At 52.2% G+C, this 14,808-nt stretch overlaps 2 protein-coding genes across 2 annotated transcripts; both read left to right on the plus strand.

Moving 5' to 3' along the window:
• Window positions 1-1,726: 1,726 nt before the first annotated feature.
• LOC128278210 (UDP-glucose 4-epimerase) lies at window positions 1,727-3,364 on the plus strand. Its single transcript, XM_053016887.1, has 4 exons — window positions 1,727-2,086; window positions 2,178-2,303; window positions 2,378-2,916; window positions 2,993-3,364. Exons 1-4 carry the CDS (start codon window positions 1,847-1,849, stop codon window positions 3,135-3,137), a joined length of 1,050 nt encoding a protein of 349 aa, XP_052872847.1. The 5' UTR covers window positions 1,727-1,846; the 3' UTR covers window positions 3,138-3,364.
• Window positions 3,365-6,088: 2,724 nt separating this feature from the next.
• LOC128267609 (uncharacterized) lies at window positions 6,089-14,707 on the plus strand. Its single transcript, XM_053004487.1, has 10 exons — window positions 6,089-6,415; window positions 8,495-8,949; window positions 9,016-9,133; window positions 11,952-12,121; window positions 12,202-12,313; window positions 12,772-13,130; window positions 13,214-13,354; window positions 13,440-13,743; window positions 13,829-14,298; window positions 14,368-14,707. The coding sequence occupies exons 1-10, from the start codon at window positions 6,130-6,132 to the stop codon at window positions 14,434-14,436; spliced, it is 2,484 nt and encodes an 827-aa protein (XP_052860447.1). The 5' UTR covers window positions 6,089-6,129; the 3' UTR covers window positions 14,437-14,707.
• Window positions 14,708-14,808: the final 101 nt, after the last annotated feature.

A 14,808-nucleotide genomic window follows, 5' to 3' on the forward strand; every position in this document is an offset into this window, starting at 1 on the left:
GCCGTCGATCCGAATCTGAAGATGCTGACCGATGCACGGCCGCAGAGAATCATCTACAACAAAGGTAAGCATCGAAGGATTAGCACACAGGTGATACGCGTGAAGTGAAACCATTCCCTATTTCCGCAGCTTCCGCGACAATTTTAGGAGTGGAAGTGAGCATCAACTTTGAGACGCACTACATTTTTGCCCGAGAGGAACTGATAATCGCTGGAAGGTGCACCGAAGACTTTCAATTACTATCGAGTGCGCAAGTCCTCTCCAAGGGCGCGCTGCAGAAGTTACTCCATGCGGTTCCCTCAGAGATAGCGCTGAAAAGTCCGATCGTTGCACCAGTCTTTGCCCTCAATGCGCCCGACCCACAACATTACCCACCACCATCTAAACAACCCTATTACCTCCTGGCGACGGAGCTGTTCATTGAAACGCTTTCGAAGGGCAGCACCGATCGTAAGCGCGCTGCGGAAGGCATCCAGCCGAACGCCAAGGTGAACATTGTACTGAAAGAACAGCCACCGAATCGCTGGATCGGGTTCAATCCGTCCGTTATCTACCCAGAAGGCGCCAGCGAGTTGTCCGATCCCGCTACCCTTCTGGCGGTCCTGATGGACACTTACCAGCTGTGTCTGAAGCTCGGGACGAGTGAAACGTTCCAAAAGCTAGGTCTAACGATGCAGAAGCTTCCACAGCACCCTCAGTGTCCAGCGGATCCACCAAACAACCTACTATGTTTTGTAAACCACACCCTGACCGCACCGGCGTACGGTAGCGCCGAGGTAATGAACTTGGACTTGGGGCGCACCCCGCGTTTTTCGGAAGGTCCCACGTACCGCACTGACCTTTGTATCGGCGTCAACCTCAACTGTTTCCCTTCGTTCGTACCTCACAAAACAGGAAACCTCCGTCACCATTCCGATGGGGAGTCTTACGGAAGATTTCCGGCTGAAGGGGGCCCGCAAGCTCCGTCTGCTGCCGTTCGGTTTGACGTCACCCTTCCTGGAGCGCTGGTGGAAGCGAGTGTTTTCGTACAGGAGCCGGGCGCGGGAGTACACAACACGAACCGGAGTCATCGCAGGTCGGGAAACGTCCGGAACCGATACGAAACCGGAAGCCAAACCCCCGATGGAAACGCTGTTGGAAAAGCTGAAAGAACGCTTAAAGTATGTTAGCAATATGGCGCGCTACCAATAGATTTCGATGTGTCAGTTAATTGGTCCGATCGCACAGTACCACAATTTGAGCTACATCGGGCCGATTTTGTTGTGCCACACTAAAATACGTTTCAGTATAATTCGCCATTTACGTGCAATAACTTGATTAAGGAGATGACTCGTGTTTAGCTCATAAAAAGGTAGCGAAATAAACTTATTTATCTAAAACGTAGTAACTGTAATGCGGGACGCATTTCATCAGTTGACGGTGAATGAGAGCAATTTAAATTTAAAAACTAACTCGAGTATTTTGCGGTAACTTCTCGAGCAACCCATCACCTGCAAAGACGCGCGTGCTTTAAAAAGAAAACGCGGTCCCCTCGTTGCCTGTGTGTTGGTGCCAAACGTCAGTGTACAGAATTGTTTGTTTACAATCCGTCGCCTTGTTCGTCCGGGTGGGTTGGCTGAAAACATCTAAAGCCGCGTTACTGATAAGGCAGAAGGCGAGCACGGCTGCGGGGAGGTATGTAGCGACAGTTTCGAGATGTGCGTATGTGTCGCGGCCGCGGACGCCCTTCAGATTCGACACACAAATTACTAGATGAGCTGACGCGTCCGCAGACGGATCAGTTGCGTGGCAGTTCGGCGTCGGCGAGTACCTCCGGGAGCAGTTGGAAGAAGAAAAGTCGTTAAGAATGGCGCTGAATATTCTCGTGACCGGCGGGGCGGGTTTCGTCGGATCGCACACGGTGCTTGAGCTGCTGAACGCGGGTCACTCCGTTTACTGTGTGGACAACCTGTGCAACGCGTACGCCAGCAGTGGCTCAAAGTTGCCGGAATCGCTGAAACGGGTACAGGAAATTACGGGGTCGACCATCACTTTCTATGACGTGGACATTCGGAATCGCACCGAGCTGCAAGCGGTCTTCCGGAAGGTTCGTTTGCACGGTGAAGTAGCACTTCTCTTTATCACGGATCGCGTATCGCAATGGGTTAACGTATTTACCATTCACTCTCTCCGAATAGCACAAAATTGATTGCGTGGTCCATTTTGCAGCGCTGAAAGCGGTCGGTGAGTCATGCCGGATTCCACTGCAATACTACCAAAACAATATCACCGGCACGAGCGTGCTACTCGAAGCGATGGCAGAGGTAACGAGTGGAAAGCGGTCCTAGTTTTTCGAACCGATCCTAAAATGCGACTCTTGTGTCCCTCACAAACATAGGCTGGCGTGTTCAAGATCGTTTACAGCTCGAGTGCCACCGTGTACGGAGAGCCACGAAAGTTGCCGCTCACCGAGACCCATCCGACGGGGAACTGCACCAATCCGTACGGCAAGAGCAAGTACTTTACGGAGGAAATCCTCAAGGATCTGTGCGATTCGGATGGCCGCTGGTCGGTGGTGTCGCTGCGTTACTTCAACCCCGTGGGAGCGCACAAGTCGGGCCGCATCGGTGAGGATCCGAACGGCGAGCCAAACAACCTGATGCCCTACATTTCGCAAGTGGCCATCGGACGGCGAGAGTGTTTGAAGGTGTTCGGCAGCGATTACGATACTCCGGACGGTACCGGTGTGCGTGATTATATTCACATTGTCGATCTGGCCGAGGGTCACGTGCACGCAATCGATAAGCTGGCGGGCGGTTCCATCAGTGGCTTCCGCGTGTACAATCTTGGTACGGGTCGCGGTTACTCGGTGCTGGAAGTGGTCAGCGCCTTTTCGAAGGCTTCCGGCAGAGACGTCAAGTACGAGCTGGTCGACAGGTAGTGGCAAACCTTTCACAATCATTCGAATGCAAAAGACTCATTCATTCTAAACGATTCGTTTTTTCGCCTCTAGACGTCCTGGGGATGTTGCGTCCAGTTATGCTGATGCTTCACTAGCCGCCAAAGAGCTCGGATGGACCGCACGGCGGGGACTGGACGAGATGTGTGAGGACACGTGGAATTGGCAGAAGAACAATCCAAACGGGTTTGCTGGATGAGAAACTAGTGGCCATAGACTAGCAAATGACCAAAGCTTTTCGTTGCGCTCGCAACGACACGATTCGCAAATGATTCCTGTAGAACGCTTTTAAGTTGCATTTTAATTACCCGCTTCTTGTCGTGCTAGTTATTAAATTGGTTTTTACCATCGTGTAAAACTTCTTATAGAGCAATATATTCCCTATCACACGCTGCGTGGGTTAGCTTACATAAATAAAATTTTACTTTAATCTAAGTATTTGTACCTTTTTGGAGTTTTTTTAACACTACGAATTCGGTTCCATTTTTGGACAAATTTCTTCTGAAATCAAAAACGGTTCAGGTTAGCGCTACGGGCCACCGCTAGAGGGCGAGAAACAAGAAAATTTCGACTACAGTCCGCACGTTCAAGCCAGCACCACTCGAACATGACACTGTGTGTGTGTGCGCCCATTTTTGAAGCATCGAAACCACGAGAGGCAAAAAAGCAATACACACAAAAAATATCGCGGCCGACATTTTGAAGGCACAAGAACGGAGATTTTATTTTTGTTTTAGCGAGTTTAACCCGTCGCGGGAAAGACCGCGCGAAACGGTGCCGATCGACGATCGCGGGTCCTGTGCAGGGTGAGAGTGAATGCGAGTTGTTTAACTCACCGGAACGTGTCCAAAACGGTGCCACTAAATCACATCAAGCGACGGGTCGGTGTCGGAAATCCGATGGTAAAGCTTGTGATGCAAAACGTTCCGACAATAGGACGTCCACGGGAGACCGTCGTAGTGTTAACTTTGCCGTTCCGCTTCTTTTCTTTCCACCAAGTGACCAATCTCAGTGAATAGAGAGTGTTCCCTAGCGTGCGTTGTTCGTTTAGGGGCAACGCAGCGGAGAGTGGGAGGTGTGCCAGGGTGTCCATTGTAGTGTTTTCGCACACCGAGTGCAATAAAATACGGGCAAAAATTTGGCAACAACATCGGGTGCATCGAAGGCAGCAACCGAACCCGGGCCCGGAATGTCGGCCGCGGGTAGCCGCAGCGCAGGAGTTGTCCACCACCACCAGCGGGAACACCTTCATCGTATGTGGACGAAGGTGTTTGCGGCAGGGGCGAAGGTTAGTTTGGCGCAACGCAGCCACCCATTTATGCGAGGCGTCACGCGGCATGTTACCAAAGTGTACCATCTTTTGACCTCTGTTGCATAAAACATGCAAACGACCAAGGAGTTCGTAAATCCATGCTCTAACGCGCGAGTCCAAATTATTGTGACATGAGGAAGAAGACAACGAAGAGCGAAGAAGTGTTGTTGGAGGTCGCGGTTGTGGTCGCGGTCGCGGCGCGGGCTGTGATAGGGACATGGCGGTGGTTTCGGTGCATTCGCAACGCAAACCGCAACGCATCTGCGGGAAGACAATACACAAACACCGCCGCAACGCACGCGATGTACATAGTAGTTGTTTTTTTTTCGCTGTTTTATTCGCATTTAATGCTCATCGCGCGTTGCTTTGCGTGTGCACTGCTTGCGTGCATATCCCTGCGTGTGTAGCATAGAAGGAAAGCAACAAGAAGACAATGCGAGACAATTCGCGCCGTTGAAGCGCGTGTGTGCGTGAGTGGAATACCTTTTACTGCCGCTACTCCTTGTCGCCGGTTTCTTCAGGCACAATAAACGCAAAAATAGATCTCAGTAATAATAATAAGTAATAAGGTTACAGTAATATGTGAAAACAACACGATATTACTTTATTATTATTGGGAAAAAGCAACAAAAGGTTTTTTTTGTTTCCCAGCGCCGGCGGGATGACATTTTTATGCATCCAAGTGACCCACTTGAAGGCCCGGCACCCCAATGACTGTGTCTCGTGGCTACTGGTTTATTGTTGTTAAGCGCGGCTCTCTTTTGAATGTGTGTGTTAATGCTGATGCTGGTGTTCCATTCCATTGCAGATTTCGGATGCCACTTACAGATACGCGTAACGGATGCTCTGGATCCTCTTCCCGCGTTTACCTTCACCGTGGGCTCGTTTCGCGTGCCATGTGGACGTAAGAGAAACCTTAGCGAGCGATCAGAGTAGCCTTATCGATAGTGCGATTGTGACGCACGAAACCTAGCAGGCTCCGACCGGAAAGAAGACCCGAAAGTGCGTGAGATAAAGGACAGACAAAAAAGCGAACTGAACCATGGATCCGGTCGGTCCATGGTCGTACACGACGTACAATCGGATACCGGGAGCGGCGGGCGGTGAGTTTCATCACCATCTGGCATCGGCCGCAGCAGCCGCCGGTGGAACGGCCGGTCTCGCGGCACACCACAACGCCTCCGGTGTCGGGGTACCTTCGACCACCTCGCAGTTACTGCTACAAGCTCACACGACGTCGCTCGGTGCCACGGGAGGTCCGTTCAACCCTCCGCCCGGTTTTCTGTCCACAGCCGCCGGAGTAACCGGATACGATGCCATGTTGTCACCGTTTTTTCATCCCGCGGCCAACCCGAAACCAGCCCACTACAGCACAACGAGTAGCGGGAGTAACATCAATACTCAGCACCGGCAAGTGTTGGCCCAGGCCCAGAATCCTGCGGCAGTGGCCGCTGCAGCGGCGGCGGCAGCGGCAGCCGCCGTTGTCATTAAACAACAGCCGGTCGAAAGTCCGGACAACATCCGCGATGGTTACTCGGTAGCAGCGGCTGCCGTTGCCCATCAACAAGCGCTCGGAACGTTCTTCGAACAGCAGCAGCAGCAGCAACAACAGACGGCGGCCGCCGGCAACGGTCCACCGCACACCGGGGCGACGGGCGCTACGGCACCCGGAGGAGCAGCTAGCGTTAGCGGATCCTGGCAGGGCGGCAACAATCAGCTGCCGAGCCCGTTCGGCATAATGCCCCACGAAAACGTCCTTCCACCGAGTCCTTCGTCGAACAATCCGGCCGTGATCGGCGGTGGTTCAGTGCCATCGAAGGTCACCTCCGTATCCGGTGGCCATCCGTACGAAGCGTTCGGAGCACACTACAGCAACACCATGAACCATCAGCACCATCAGCAACAGCAGCCATTGAACGCCCTGGGCGGAAAGGTTGGTGCAGCATCGTCTCCGGTCGCCGGGCGCGCCTCGTCACCGGCCGTCACGAAAGTGATCGGTCAACCGGGCGGTTACTTTTCGCCCACGGCAAACACCGGCAGCAACAGCAGCGGTCCCACGGTCACCACGTCGCCGTACGCCGTGAACGAATCTCTGGCAACCGGAACCTATCCGGGTTTGGCAGGGGCGGCCACCACGCAACATCACATCGCCGGTGCTGCAGCGAGTAAGTCTTGTTCCGTATCGAATGACCGCCGGGTCGGCTTTTCGTCTTCACTTCTACCGACGTCGGGTGCCGCCGTTTCGATGGCCGCAACAACCGTCACCTCATCAGCTTCCTCGTCCTCTCCCTCGGTGGCCACCGGTGTTGACTTCAAGTATCACCCGCGAACAGTTCCGCTCGCTTCTCCCTCATCCTCCCCTTCAGTAGCTGGACCGGGTGTGGTGCATTACTCTGCATCGCCTCGTGGTGGTGATGGGCGACACGGCGAAGAAAAACGGCGGCTGCTTTCACCCGGTCCAGTGACCTCCTTGCAGCAGCAGCAGCAGCAGCACCACCACCACCAACAACAGCAACAACCTCAACTGCAGCATTTTTTAAATCACTTTACGGTGCCGCGTCCGTCGGCAAATCACTCGCCACCGGTGGCAGCCCAGTACGGCGGCCACAAGGGGGCATCGCACCGCAGTGAACCGTCCCAGGTGATCGTGAGCCAGCAACCGCAATCGTCACCGATTAGCTACTCGCTGACGGATAGTCAACAGCAGAAGCACCCTCGAAGCGGCGGCAATAGCAGCAATAGTAGTAGTGGCCACAGTGCCGCCAATAGTAATAGTACTAGTAATAACAATGCGCCCCTGTCCCAGCAGCAGCAGCAATATCAACAGCAACACGCCAGTGCCTCTCTTACTTATAGGTCCAGTAGTTATAACCCGCATTTAGGTGTTACAGGCAGTCACGGGCTCAATCCGTCCGCCGCTAGCGGCGATTACGGTCGGGTTTCGCAAGGAAGCGCAGGGGAAGATTCTCCCGGGCTGCCGGATACGGCAGTGCCACATCCACATCACGCCTCGTACCACATGCTCGCGGTGGCTGCGGCGGCGGCAGCTGCAGCAGCCGCAGCCTCCCACGCGGCCACCGGGGGCCAATCTACCCCATCGCTCACCTCCGGTTTGCCACCGTCTTCGCCCGCTGCTGGCTCAACTTCCTCCTCGTCGTCCGGGGTATCGTCGGATTATTCTACCGCCGCCGGTGCCCCACCGCCCAGAAAGGGGTCCCCTTCGTCGTCGCTCTCGGGCTATGCGCTTTACTCTGCGGTCAATAACGGTGGACAGCAGCAGCTCTACGTGATCGATCAGTCCACGAAAGGGGGAGGGCCAGGATCGGGGCCGGGTGGAGGAGGATTTTTTTTGCAGCATCATCACGCTCAACAACAACAACACCAGCAGATCGCTTACCCGTCGGTGATAACGACCAGAGCGGCACAACAACAAACTGGTCCGACGGCACAGCATCTGCAGCACCAGCAAACACATCATATCGGCCAGTGGAACTCGGCAGCAGCCCACGAAGCTGCTAAAACCGATCCAATGCAGATGGTAAAAAATCTACAGCGACCCCCGATGACTATGGAACCGATGGTGGAGAAAAATCTCCCACCGGAACCTGCCCCAAAGCCGGCACCGAAAGGATCCCGTGCTAGTGGCGCGAAAGGAGCTCGATCGCGACGCAAGAAAACAGATCCGACGGCTACCCCGTCCCCGACAAAGGCTAACGTCGCGCTAAACGGACACGAGGATGCGAGGCTTCCGAATAGTGACCGTTTGTTGCAGGTTCAGAACGTGGCGAGCAAAACGGAACACCGTGAGCCGGGAGCGGGCGAGACGATCCAACGCTGGCATTACGGTGGCGATAGTGGTTCGAGTTCTGGTGCCGGTGGGGCTGGTGCCAATCTCCCGGGGAGAATCTTCCCCGGCCACCATCTGGCCGCTGGTTCACAGTCACCCTTTTTTTCCTCCTCACCTCACTCGCTCTACTATCACCATCCATCGTTTCATCCACTGCCGGGGGGCAGTGGCCCACCTCTGGTTCCGCTTACTCCGAGTGAGATAATTAGTGGCGGTCCGGGGCCTTCCACCGCTGGCAATTTGGGCACCAGTTCCTACACGACGCTGCTGAGCGTTCCGAGCACGATCGCCAACAGTGAGGCTCGTAGAAGCGAAGACGAACGGCGAGTCGTTGGTAGTGGAGTTTCGGATAAGGTCGTTGTGCCGGATATAGAAGAAGAACTTGGCTTTCTTTCAGAACACAATGGAGCAAACACTGGTTTGGCTGGTGGAGGAGGAGCTATACATACACCCGGTAAAGCGATCCATAACAGCTCGGAGACACCCGCCGCCGGAGGCTCCGGAACTGGACCGACCAATAACGGATGCGTTTCGAATGCCCTGAAAAAATTCAATATTCCCGCCAACATGAACAAAGGCTTTATGGGAAGCTATCTGAAGTTTCTGCAAGGCGAAAGGGACAGCTCACCGCCACCGACCACCCGCGGTGGACGGAAAGCGATATGGTCCAGGCCTGAGGGCCGAAGCGCGCCAGCGAATAAAAGCAACACCTCCAACGCTACCCCAGCGGCTCCGACCGCGGGAGCTACGACGACGTCCACCACTACAACAACGGCGGGATCGGGTCCGTCCTCCGCAAAATCGTTACCGTACGGCGGGAGCAATCCGATCGAACCGGATCACAAGCTGGATGTTAGTAGCAAAAACGGTGGTAGGGTTACGGGAGGCGGCTCTAATCACAGTATCCCTGCCCTGCAGGCCAAACAAGCGCAGCACGATGGGACGGGTCAGCAACAGATGTATAGTAGCGGTGCGAAAGATAATCGAAAGCGAAAGTACAATGCACCATCGGCGGTTGCCAGCAGGAGCCAACAAGGTAAACAGCCCCCACTAAGTGACACGAACTCATCACCACCTGCCTCGATTGCCTCAATGGCCTCGAGTGATAGTAATGAAAAACCGACCATCCCGTCGGCACAGCCACTGTTAACGATGCCCCGAAAGGCACGCTATCTTCAGCAACAACATCATCATCAGCCACCGGCAGCTGGAACCACTCCGAGCACTGTCGATACACCGGTGGTGGCAGGGCTGAGTCAGCAGCCGTCAGCCGTGCCGCCATCTAGGGCGAGCATTGGCATGCTTGCGTCCTCCCTATCAGAAAGTAGCAACACGGACCACTTACTTCCGTCGTCCGTTGGTGGTCCCATCCATCCTGTCGCATCCCAGCAGCCCCATCAGCAAGCGCTTCCATCGCAACCACCACCACCACCACACCAACAGCAGCACGCAATGATGCACCAACCTTATTATCATCCCCACCAACAACATCAACATCAGCATCATCACAATGCACATTTATTGCAGCAACAGCAACAACAACACCACCACCGTCAGCAACAGCAGCAGATGCAGCAGCAATCCGAGGAGGCGACTGTTGCTGCGTTCAGTATGTACGATTTGCATCAACGTAGGCAACGATGGTAGAGTGACGCTGCTTGTGATGGGTGTGCTAAGCGGGATGCGCAGGATGGCTTTGAGGACCAAGTCGAATCTTTTGTTTCTCTCTACGCCCGACTAGGCTTTTTACATCCACCTTTCGCTAGGACATTGTTGCGATCGCGCCAGAAAGCTGCCGTTTCCGCCGGGAAGTTGCACGGTTTTGTTTTTTGGACGTTTTGGGTTTGGTTGCCAACGGGGACAAACGGGGTGCTACCGATGGTGTTTACGCGATGGTGTTTCGTAGGTCAAGCCGTATTCTTAGGTTTTAATCTTCTCCAGATTCGCGAAGCACAACTGTGGTCAAAAGCAATAACTGTCTCACCGAGGGGTGCAACAAACGAGCAAACAATCTACTCTACTCGTACAGTAACGTCAGACTGTAAAATACTCACAGCAAACTTGCTGACTTAGAAGTGGATTTCTGTGATATGTCCCAACAGTCCTAATGTCCTCCAGAATCTCCGGAGGAGAAATTTCCTCTACCCCTCTTAGTGACGAAAATGGAACTATTTAAAGACAAAGAGAGACACGTGCGAGGTACGTTGCTGGTGTGGTTACTGTTGGTAATGCTCTGCGAAACAATATGTGACAATATGCGATGCAACATTGCATGAGTACGTGTAATTCCCGCCACTGCCCCAAAAGTTCGAGGACACACAGGACAAACGAATCAAACGATGTACATAGGACGATGGCCAACGGCAGAGCTACAGCAGCTCCTACAATCACGCCTTGCGGAAAATGTCGGTTATGCTCGAGAGGACGGCCAAGAAGTATTAGTGATAGTAGCTTTTTAGTAATTGGTTGGAATTGTGCAGTGTTTTTTTATACATTTTAATATTTTTTTATAATTTAGAACCAACGGTTCAGTAGTTTAGTCAGCTGTGAGCAGCAGCTGCACGGTAGTTGATTTCGATTCACACCTGATTCCTTCCATAGAGCCATAGCCATATTTTGTTTTTTTAACTTACGTAAGTCATCCAGTGAGTGCAAACTTTGCCCAGTAACAAGTCCTTTATTAGCTAGCATGATGATGCGAGCAAACACGCATTTTTTAGCCCACTAAAACTGACTAACAGAGCGCATGTAAGGGAAGCTGCTACGGAAAGGGACAATACTAGAGTTAGGGTCATCGGTTCCATCTCATCGTGAGTCGTACCGACACAGGCGTTGGCATAGCTGGCGGCCAGGTAGTAGGGCAATCAAGGGCGAGGGGACAGGACGAAACAAAACTTACAATGCCATAAAGCGTAACGAACAAAAATCTATTGTTGAATCAACAAAATGTAGTGTGTAAGCCCCGCAGGGTGCAAGGACAACTCTCGACGGAACAAACGAAAACCCCCCAGTAATTTTCGACTCTCTCTCTCTATCTCTTCATCTGGATGTCCACAAAGTCATTTGTAGATAGTAAGCGGCCCTTCTGTAGTGTGATGGCAGAAGACAGTCTTTCAGAGAAAGAGTCATCACCCAGCTTCCGGCACGTTCGGGGGAGATAGCGTTCAGTCGTGGACAGTCAGATATATTATGGTCTAAGTATGAGATTGTAACGCAAGAAAGAGAGGGAGAGAGAGAGAGAGAGTCTGGAACCGACGTATGCGACACGTGCAAAGAGAATATAATGCCTTTGATTTTATGACAAAACAAAACCATCCCTGCGCCAAACACTTTTGCGTGTGTATTTGGGAAAAAAGCGTAACAGAGGTAGCACCCCGTGGGAAGGATACATTCTTTGACCAGTTTCTGTTTGTGTGTACTGTACACCAAAGTAAGAAAATGACTCACCCGCTTTCTGATATGAGCGCAAAAGCGCAATGTGAATGAGGAAGGAACCATGAGCACGCGAGTTGGCACGATTGCAACAATGTCCACCAATTTCCCCTTTTCCCACACTGTCCTAAAAAATCGCGCCACCGTCAAGGATCGCCGCTGGCGGTCGTTATGTTTCCTAAAACCTCCCGTCGGTCGTGTTGCTACTTCTGTTACGTTCGCTTATCCGAACAATCGCTTGCATTACTCGGCGTGGTAAGTATTTGAAGTATGGCGGTGTTTACAGGACGAGCCGGATGGTAGTATAACCGACGAATGATGCTGCTGTTGCTGAAGTGTGCGATCGAAAGAAATTTTCACCAACCAGAGAGTCACGGGGTTGCTTTCCCAATACGCAGAGACTGACACATTTATCTACGCAGATCCTCTCAGCACGATGCCACCGCAACGCCGTCAAACGAGCAGTCGGAAGGCAAAGGCAAAGGCAATTTTACAGCAGCAACAGCTACTGCAGCCCAGTATTATGGAAGAGCCGCCCGATTTTGCGCACGATTCCGATTCTGATCCTGCGTGGACACCGACCGAAGACAAGGTACGACGCTCCCTTTCCTCCACGGGGGACGGTTCCTTGTTGTCGTCGTTGATTGCGTTACTTCTAATTTTTCCTTACAGGACGATGACGATGAAGAGCCCATTGTTGGAGGTAGCAAAAAATCGGCGAAAAAACGGATCACAGTTCAGGCCAAGGAACAACCGGAACGGGCGCGGTCCAACATTCTGTCAGGTATCGATCGATCGTTGAAGCATAATCCATATAACAGTCCTTACACTAGTTACCCGTCCGAGAGTAGGGCCCGTAGAGACCCGTTCTTCAGATCCGTGTTCCATTGCTATATCACACATAGGGCCAACAATTAGGCTGTAAATAACGGTAGCTAACGTTCATTCACTAACATTCTACTCGTTGTAATTTTCCTGCTGCCATTTTCCCATCCTGTGTGCTTCTCATCCGTAAATCTTCTTCGCAACATCATACCCTTGTACTCGACACACGGGGTCACAAATAATAAATCACCCTGCCCGACCTTATGGTAAATGTTTTTTCTGCTGTAACGGTAGTGAGCGTTGGTGGAAGTAGTTTAATATCAAGTGGCCGCATTTGTTGCGCAAGTAAAACCAACCACCGATTGATTAATTTGAACGTGCTTATCTATTTTCCGTGACCGACGTGACGTTGTTCAGTGGCAGCTGCAGGCGCCGGCATAGCCGACTATGATTACGGAAGCGATGAGGATAACAACCCTTCCACCGTTGGTCTAACGCAACAAACGGTACTATCGCAGCACACTTTGCCTATCCAACATCAGCAGCTTCAGCAGCAGCAAGCGGTGATGCTTCACCAAGCACCATCGCAACACCAGCAGCAACAGATGATCAACGCACAAACACAGCCAATCCTTTACGGTCAACAAGCAAACAATCACATTGCAGTACCGGATCAGTATGGTATGCACCAAAGTCAGCCACAGCAATCGTTCAACGCCCCCGGCACCGGAATGATGGCTATTTCAACCTCCCAGACCCCAACTGACGAGTTCCAGGTTGGTCTTGTCGTTTTGGTGATTCCCGGTATTGCTATCTTCTAATTCCGCCTTGCGCCGGTCCGTTCCCTTTTTCTCCGAAGGTGGGGGATTTTGTTGTGTTGCGGTCGGATTTGGTGCAAAACTATCCCGTCATCTGGCGTGTCGATGGTAAAACGTTGCTGCAAAAATATGAAGCGTATGACGATCCGACTGGCAAAACGTTACATCGGAACGTTTCAACCGTAAGTTCTTTCGGAGCTACAGCTGTCGCCTTTTAAATTGCGTGTTTGAGTGACGTGAGTTAATTCCATCGAAAACTCTTTACAGTACGCCGCGTGGAATGGGGAATCGAAAAAGTTGTACGTAAAAATTCCTGTCCGCTTCCGGGTGCACAACGCGGGGGAATCGATCGTCGAGTTTACGCGCAACGAACTGCCGATCAATCCGGACGAGTCTGGAGGGACCGGCACTGACGGTAGCAACGGCGGTGCCATCGAGCAGCAGCAGCATTTACTTGACAAATCGATGGACGAATCAAAGATGTACCAGGACGTGTTTGAGGTGTACATCCAGACGCTGATATCGCAGGCACTCGATGCGAACTTTTTGAAAGAAATCTTCCAGGAACAAGGTAACTGTGTGTGCAGCGTGCGTGTACCCCGTTTCAGGATTTCCACTAATGTTCGGTGGGTTTTTTATTCCCCCTTTCACGATAGATGATTACTTCTTGACACGCGTTAAAACGATCGACAATCTCACGGAGGATCGCCGGCGACGTCTCATTCAGCTGACGCCCTGGTCCCGGAACATACTGACGTCGATTGCTACCTTTCCGGCGTATAACATCATGACCGAGCTGCACCACCACAGTCACCAGCTTCAGCCGGTGTGTGTGACCTGCCATCAGCCGGGCATCGCGATGAGGATCGTATTGCAGGGCCAGACGTACAACGTCGCCACACTGGCCCCGGCCGTAATGGACGCTGCTTCGCAGTACGATAAAAGCTTTCAGCTGTGCCGCGCGTGTTCGGTGCGCTTCGAGCTGCTGCACAAGATTTGCCACCAAAAGTACATGATGTTTGTTGAGTGTGCCAAGCGCGTTAATCAGCAGATTTCGCACGATTCCGGCAAAGCGGCCACCGTCATCCTGAACGAACTGCTCGCCGACGAACACTGGCTCGCGATGGTAAGACGCACCCTGACGCACTCATCCATTCATCCGTCTCGCTCACCGATCTCCGTTCCGTCGTTACAGCTCTTCAAGGAGGTGCGCAGCATATGGGCCGAAATCGAGAGTCTCGAGCGTCAGCAGTGTCGGTTTTAGGTTTGGTTTTTATTTTGATAATTCATGTTGCACTCGAACATGATGCAGCTGTTGTCTGTCTTTAAGGCCATGCTTTTATTTGTATATAAATTTGCAAAAAGAAACAAATAATAGGCTACCTTGCATCCAGTGGTGACCGGAGTCATGGGCCATACGGGTGGTTGGGTGCCGTATCTCTATTGCTAAGTGGAATTAAGTGGATAAAATCAAGCAAAAAGGATTGGTCGAAAGTAGGGCTAGAAACTACGTGACACAGTGACAGTTGTATTTTAGAACGAAATAAAACATAAATGCTTCCAACTTGCAACGTCACTCTTCCTTGGAGTGCAGCTGTTTCTTTCAGTACCGGTGCAAACGAGAGTACCACACTTT

Source organism: Anopheles cruzii, chromosome 2 (genome assembly GCF_943734635.1).
Source record: "Anopheles cruzii chromosome 2, idAnoCruzAS_RS32_06, whole genome shotgun sequence".
NCBI lineage: Eukaryota > Metazoa > Arthropoda > Insecta > Diptera > Culicidae > Anopheles > Anopheles cruzii.

Coding starts and splice junctions, on each gene's coding strand:
- LOC128267609 (XM_053004487.1), top strand. CDS start 6,130: ATGAACCATCAGCACCATCAGCAACAGCAGCCATTGAACGCCCTGGGC. Junction 6,416..8,494: donor CATCGCCGGTGCTGCAGCGA/GTAAGTCTTGTT, acceptor GCTTTCTTTCAG/AACACAATGGAGCAAACACT. Junction 13,131..13,213: donor CCCCAACTGACGAGTTCCAG/GTTGGTCTTGTC, acceptor TTTTCTCCGAAG/GTGGGGGATTTTGTTGTGTT.
- LOC128278210 (XM_053016887.1), top strand. CDS start 1,847: ATGGCGCTGAATATTCTCGTGACCGGCGGGGCGGGTTTCGTCGGATCG. Junction 2,087..2,177: donor TGCAAGCGGTCTTCCGGAAG/GTTCGTTTGCAC, acceptor CTCTCCGAATAG/CACAAAATTGATTGCGTGGT. Junction 2,917..2,992: donor AAGTACGAGCTGGTCGACAG/GTAGTGGCAAAC, acceptor TTTCGCCTCTAG/ACGTCCTGGGGATGTTGCGT.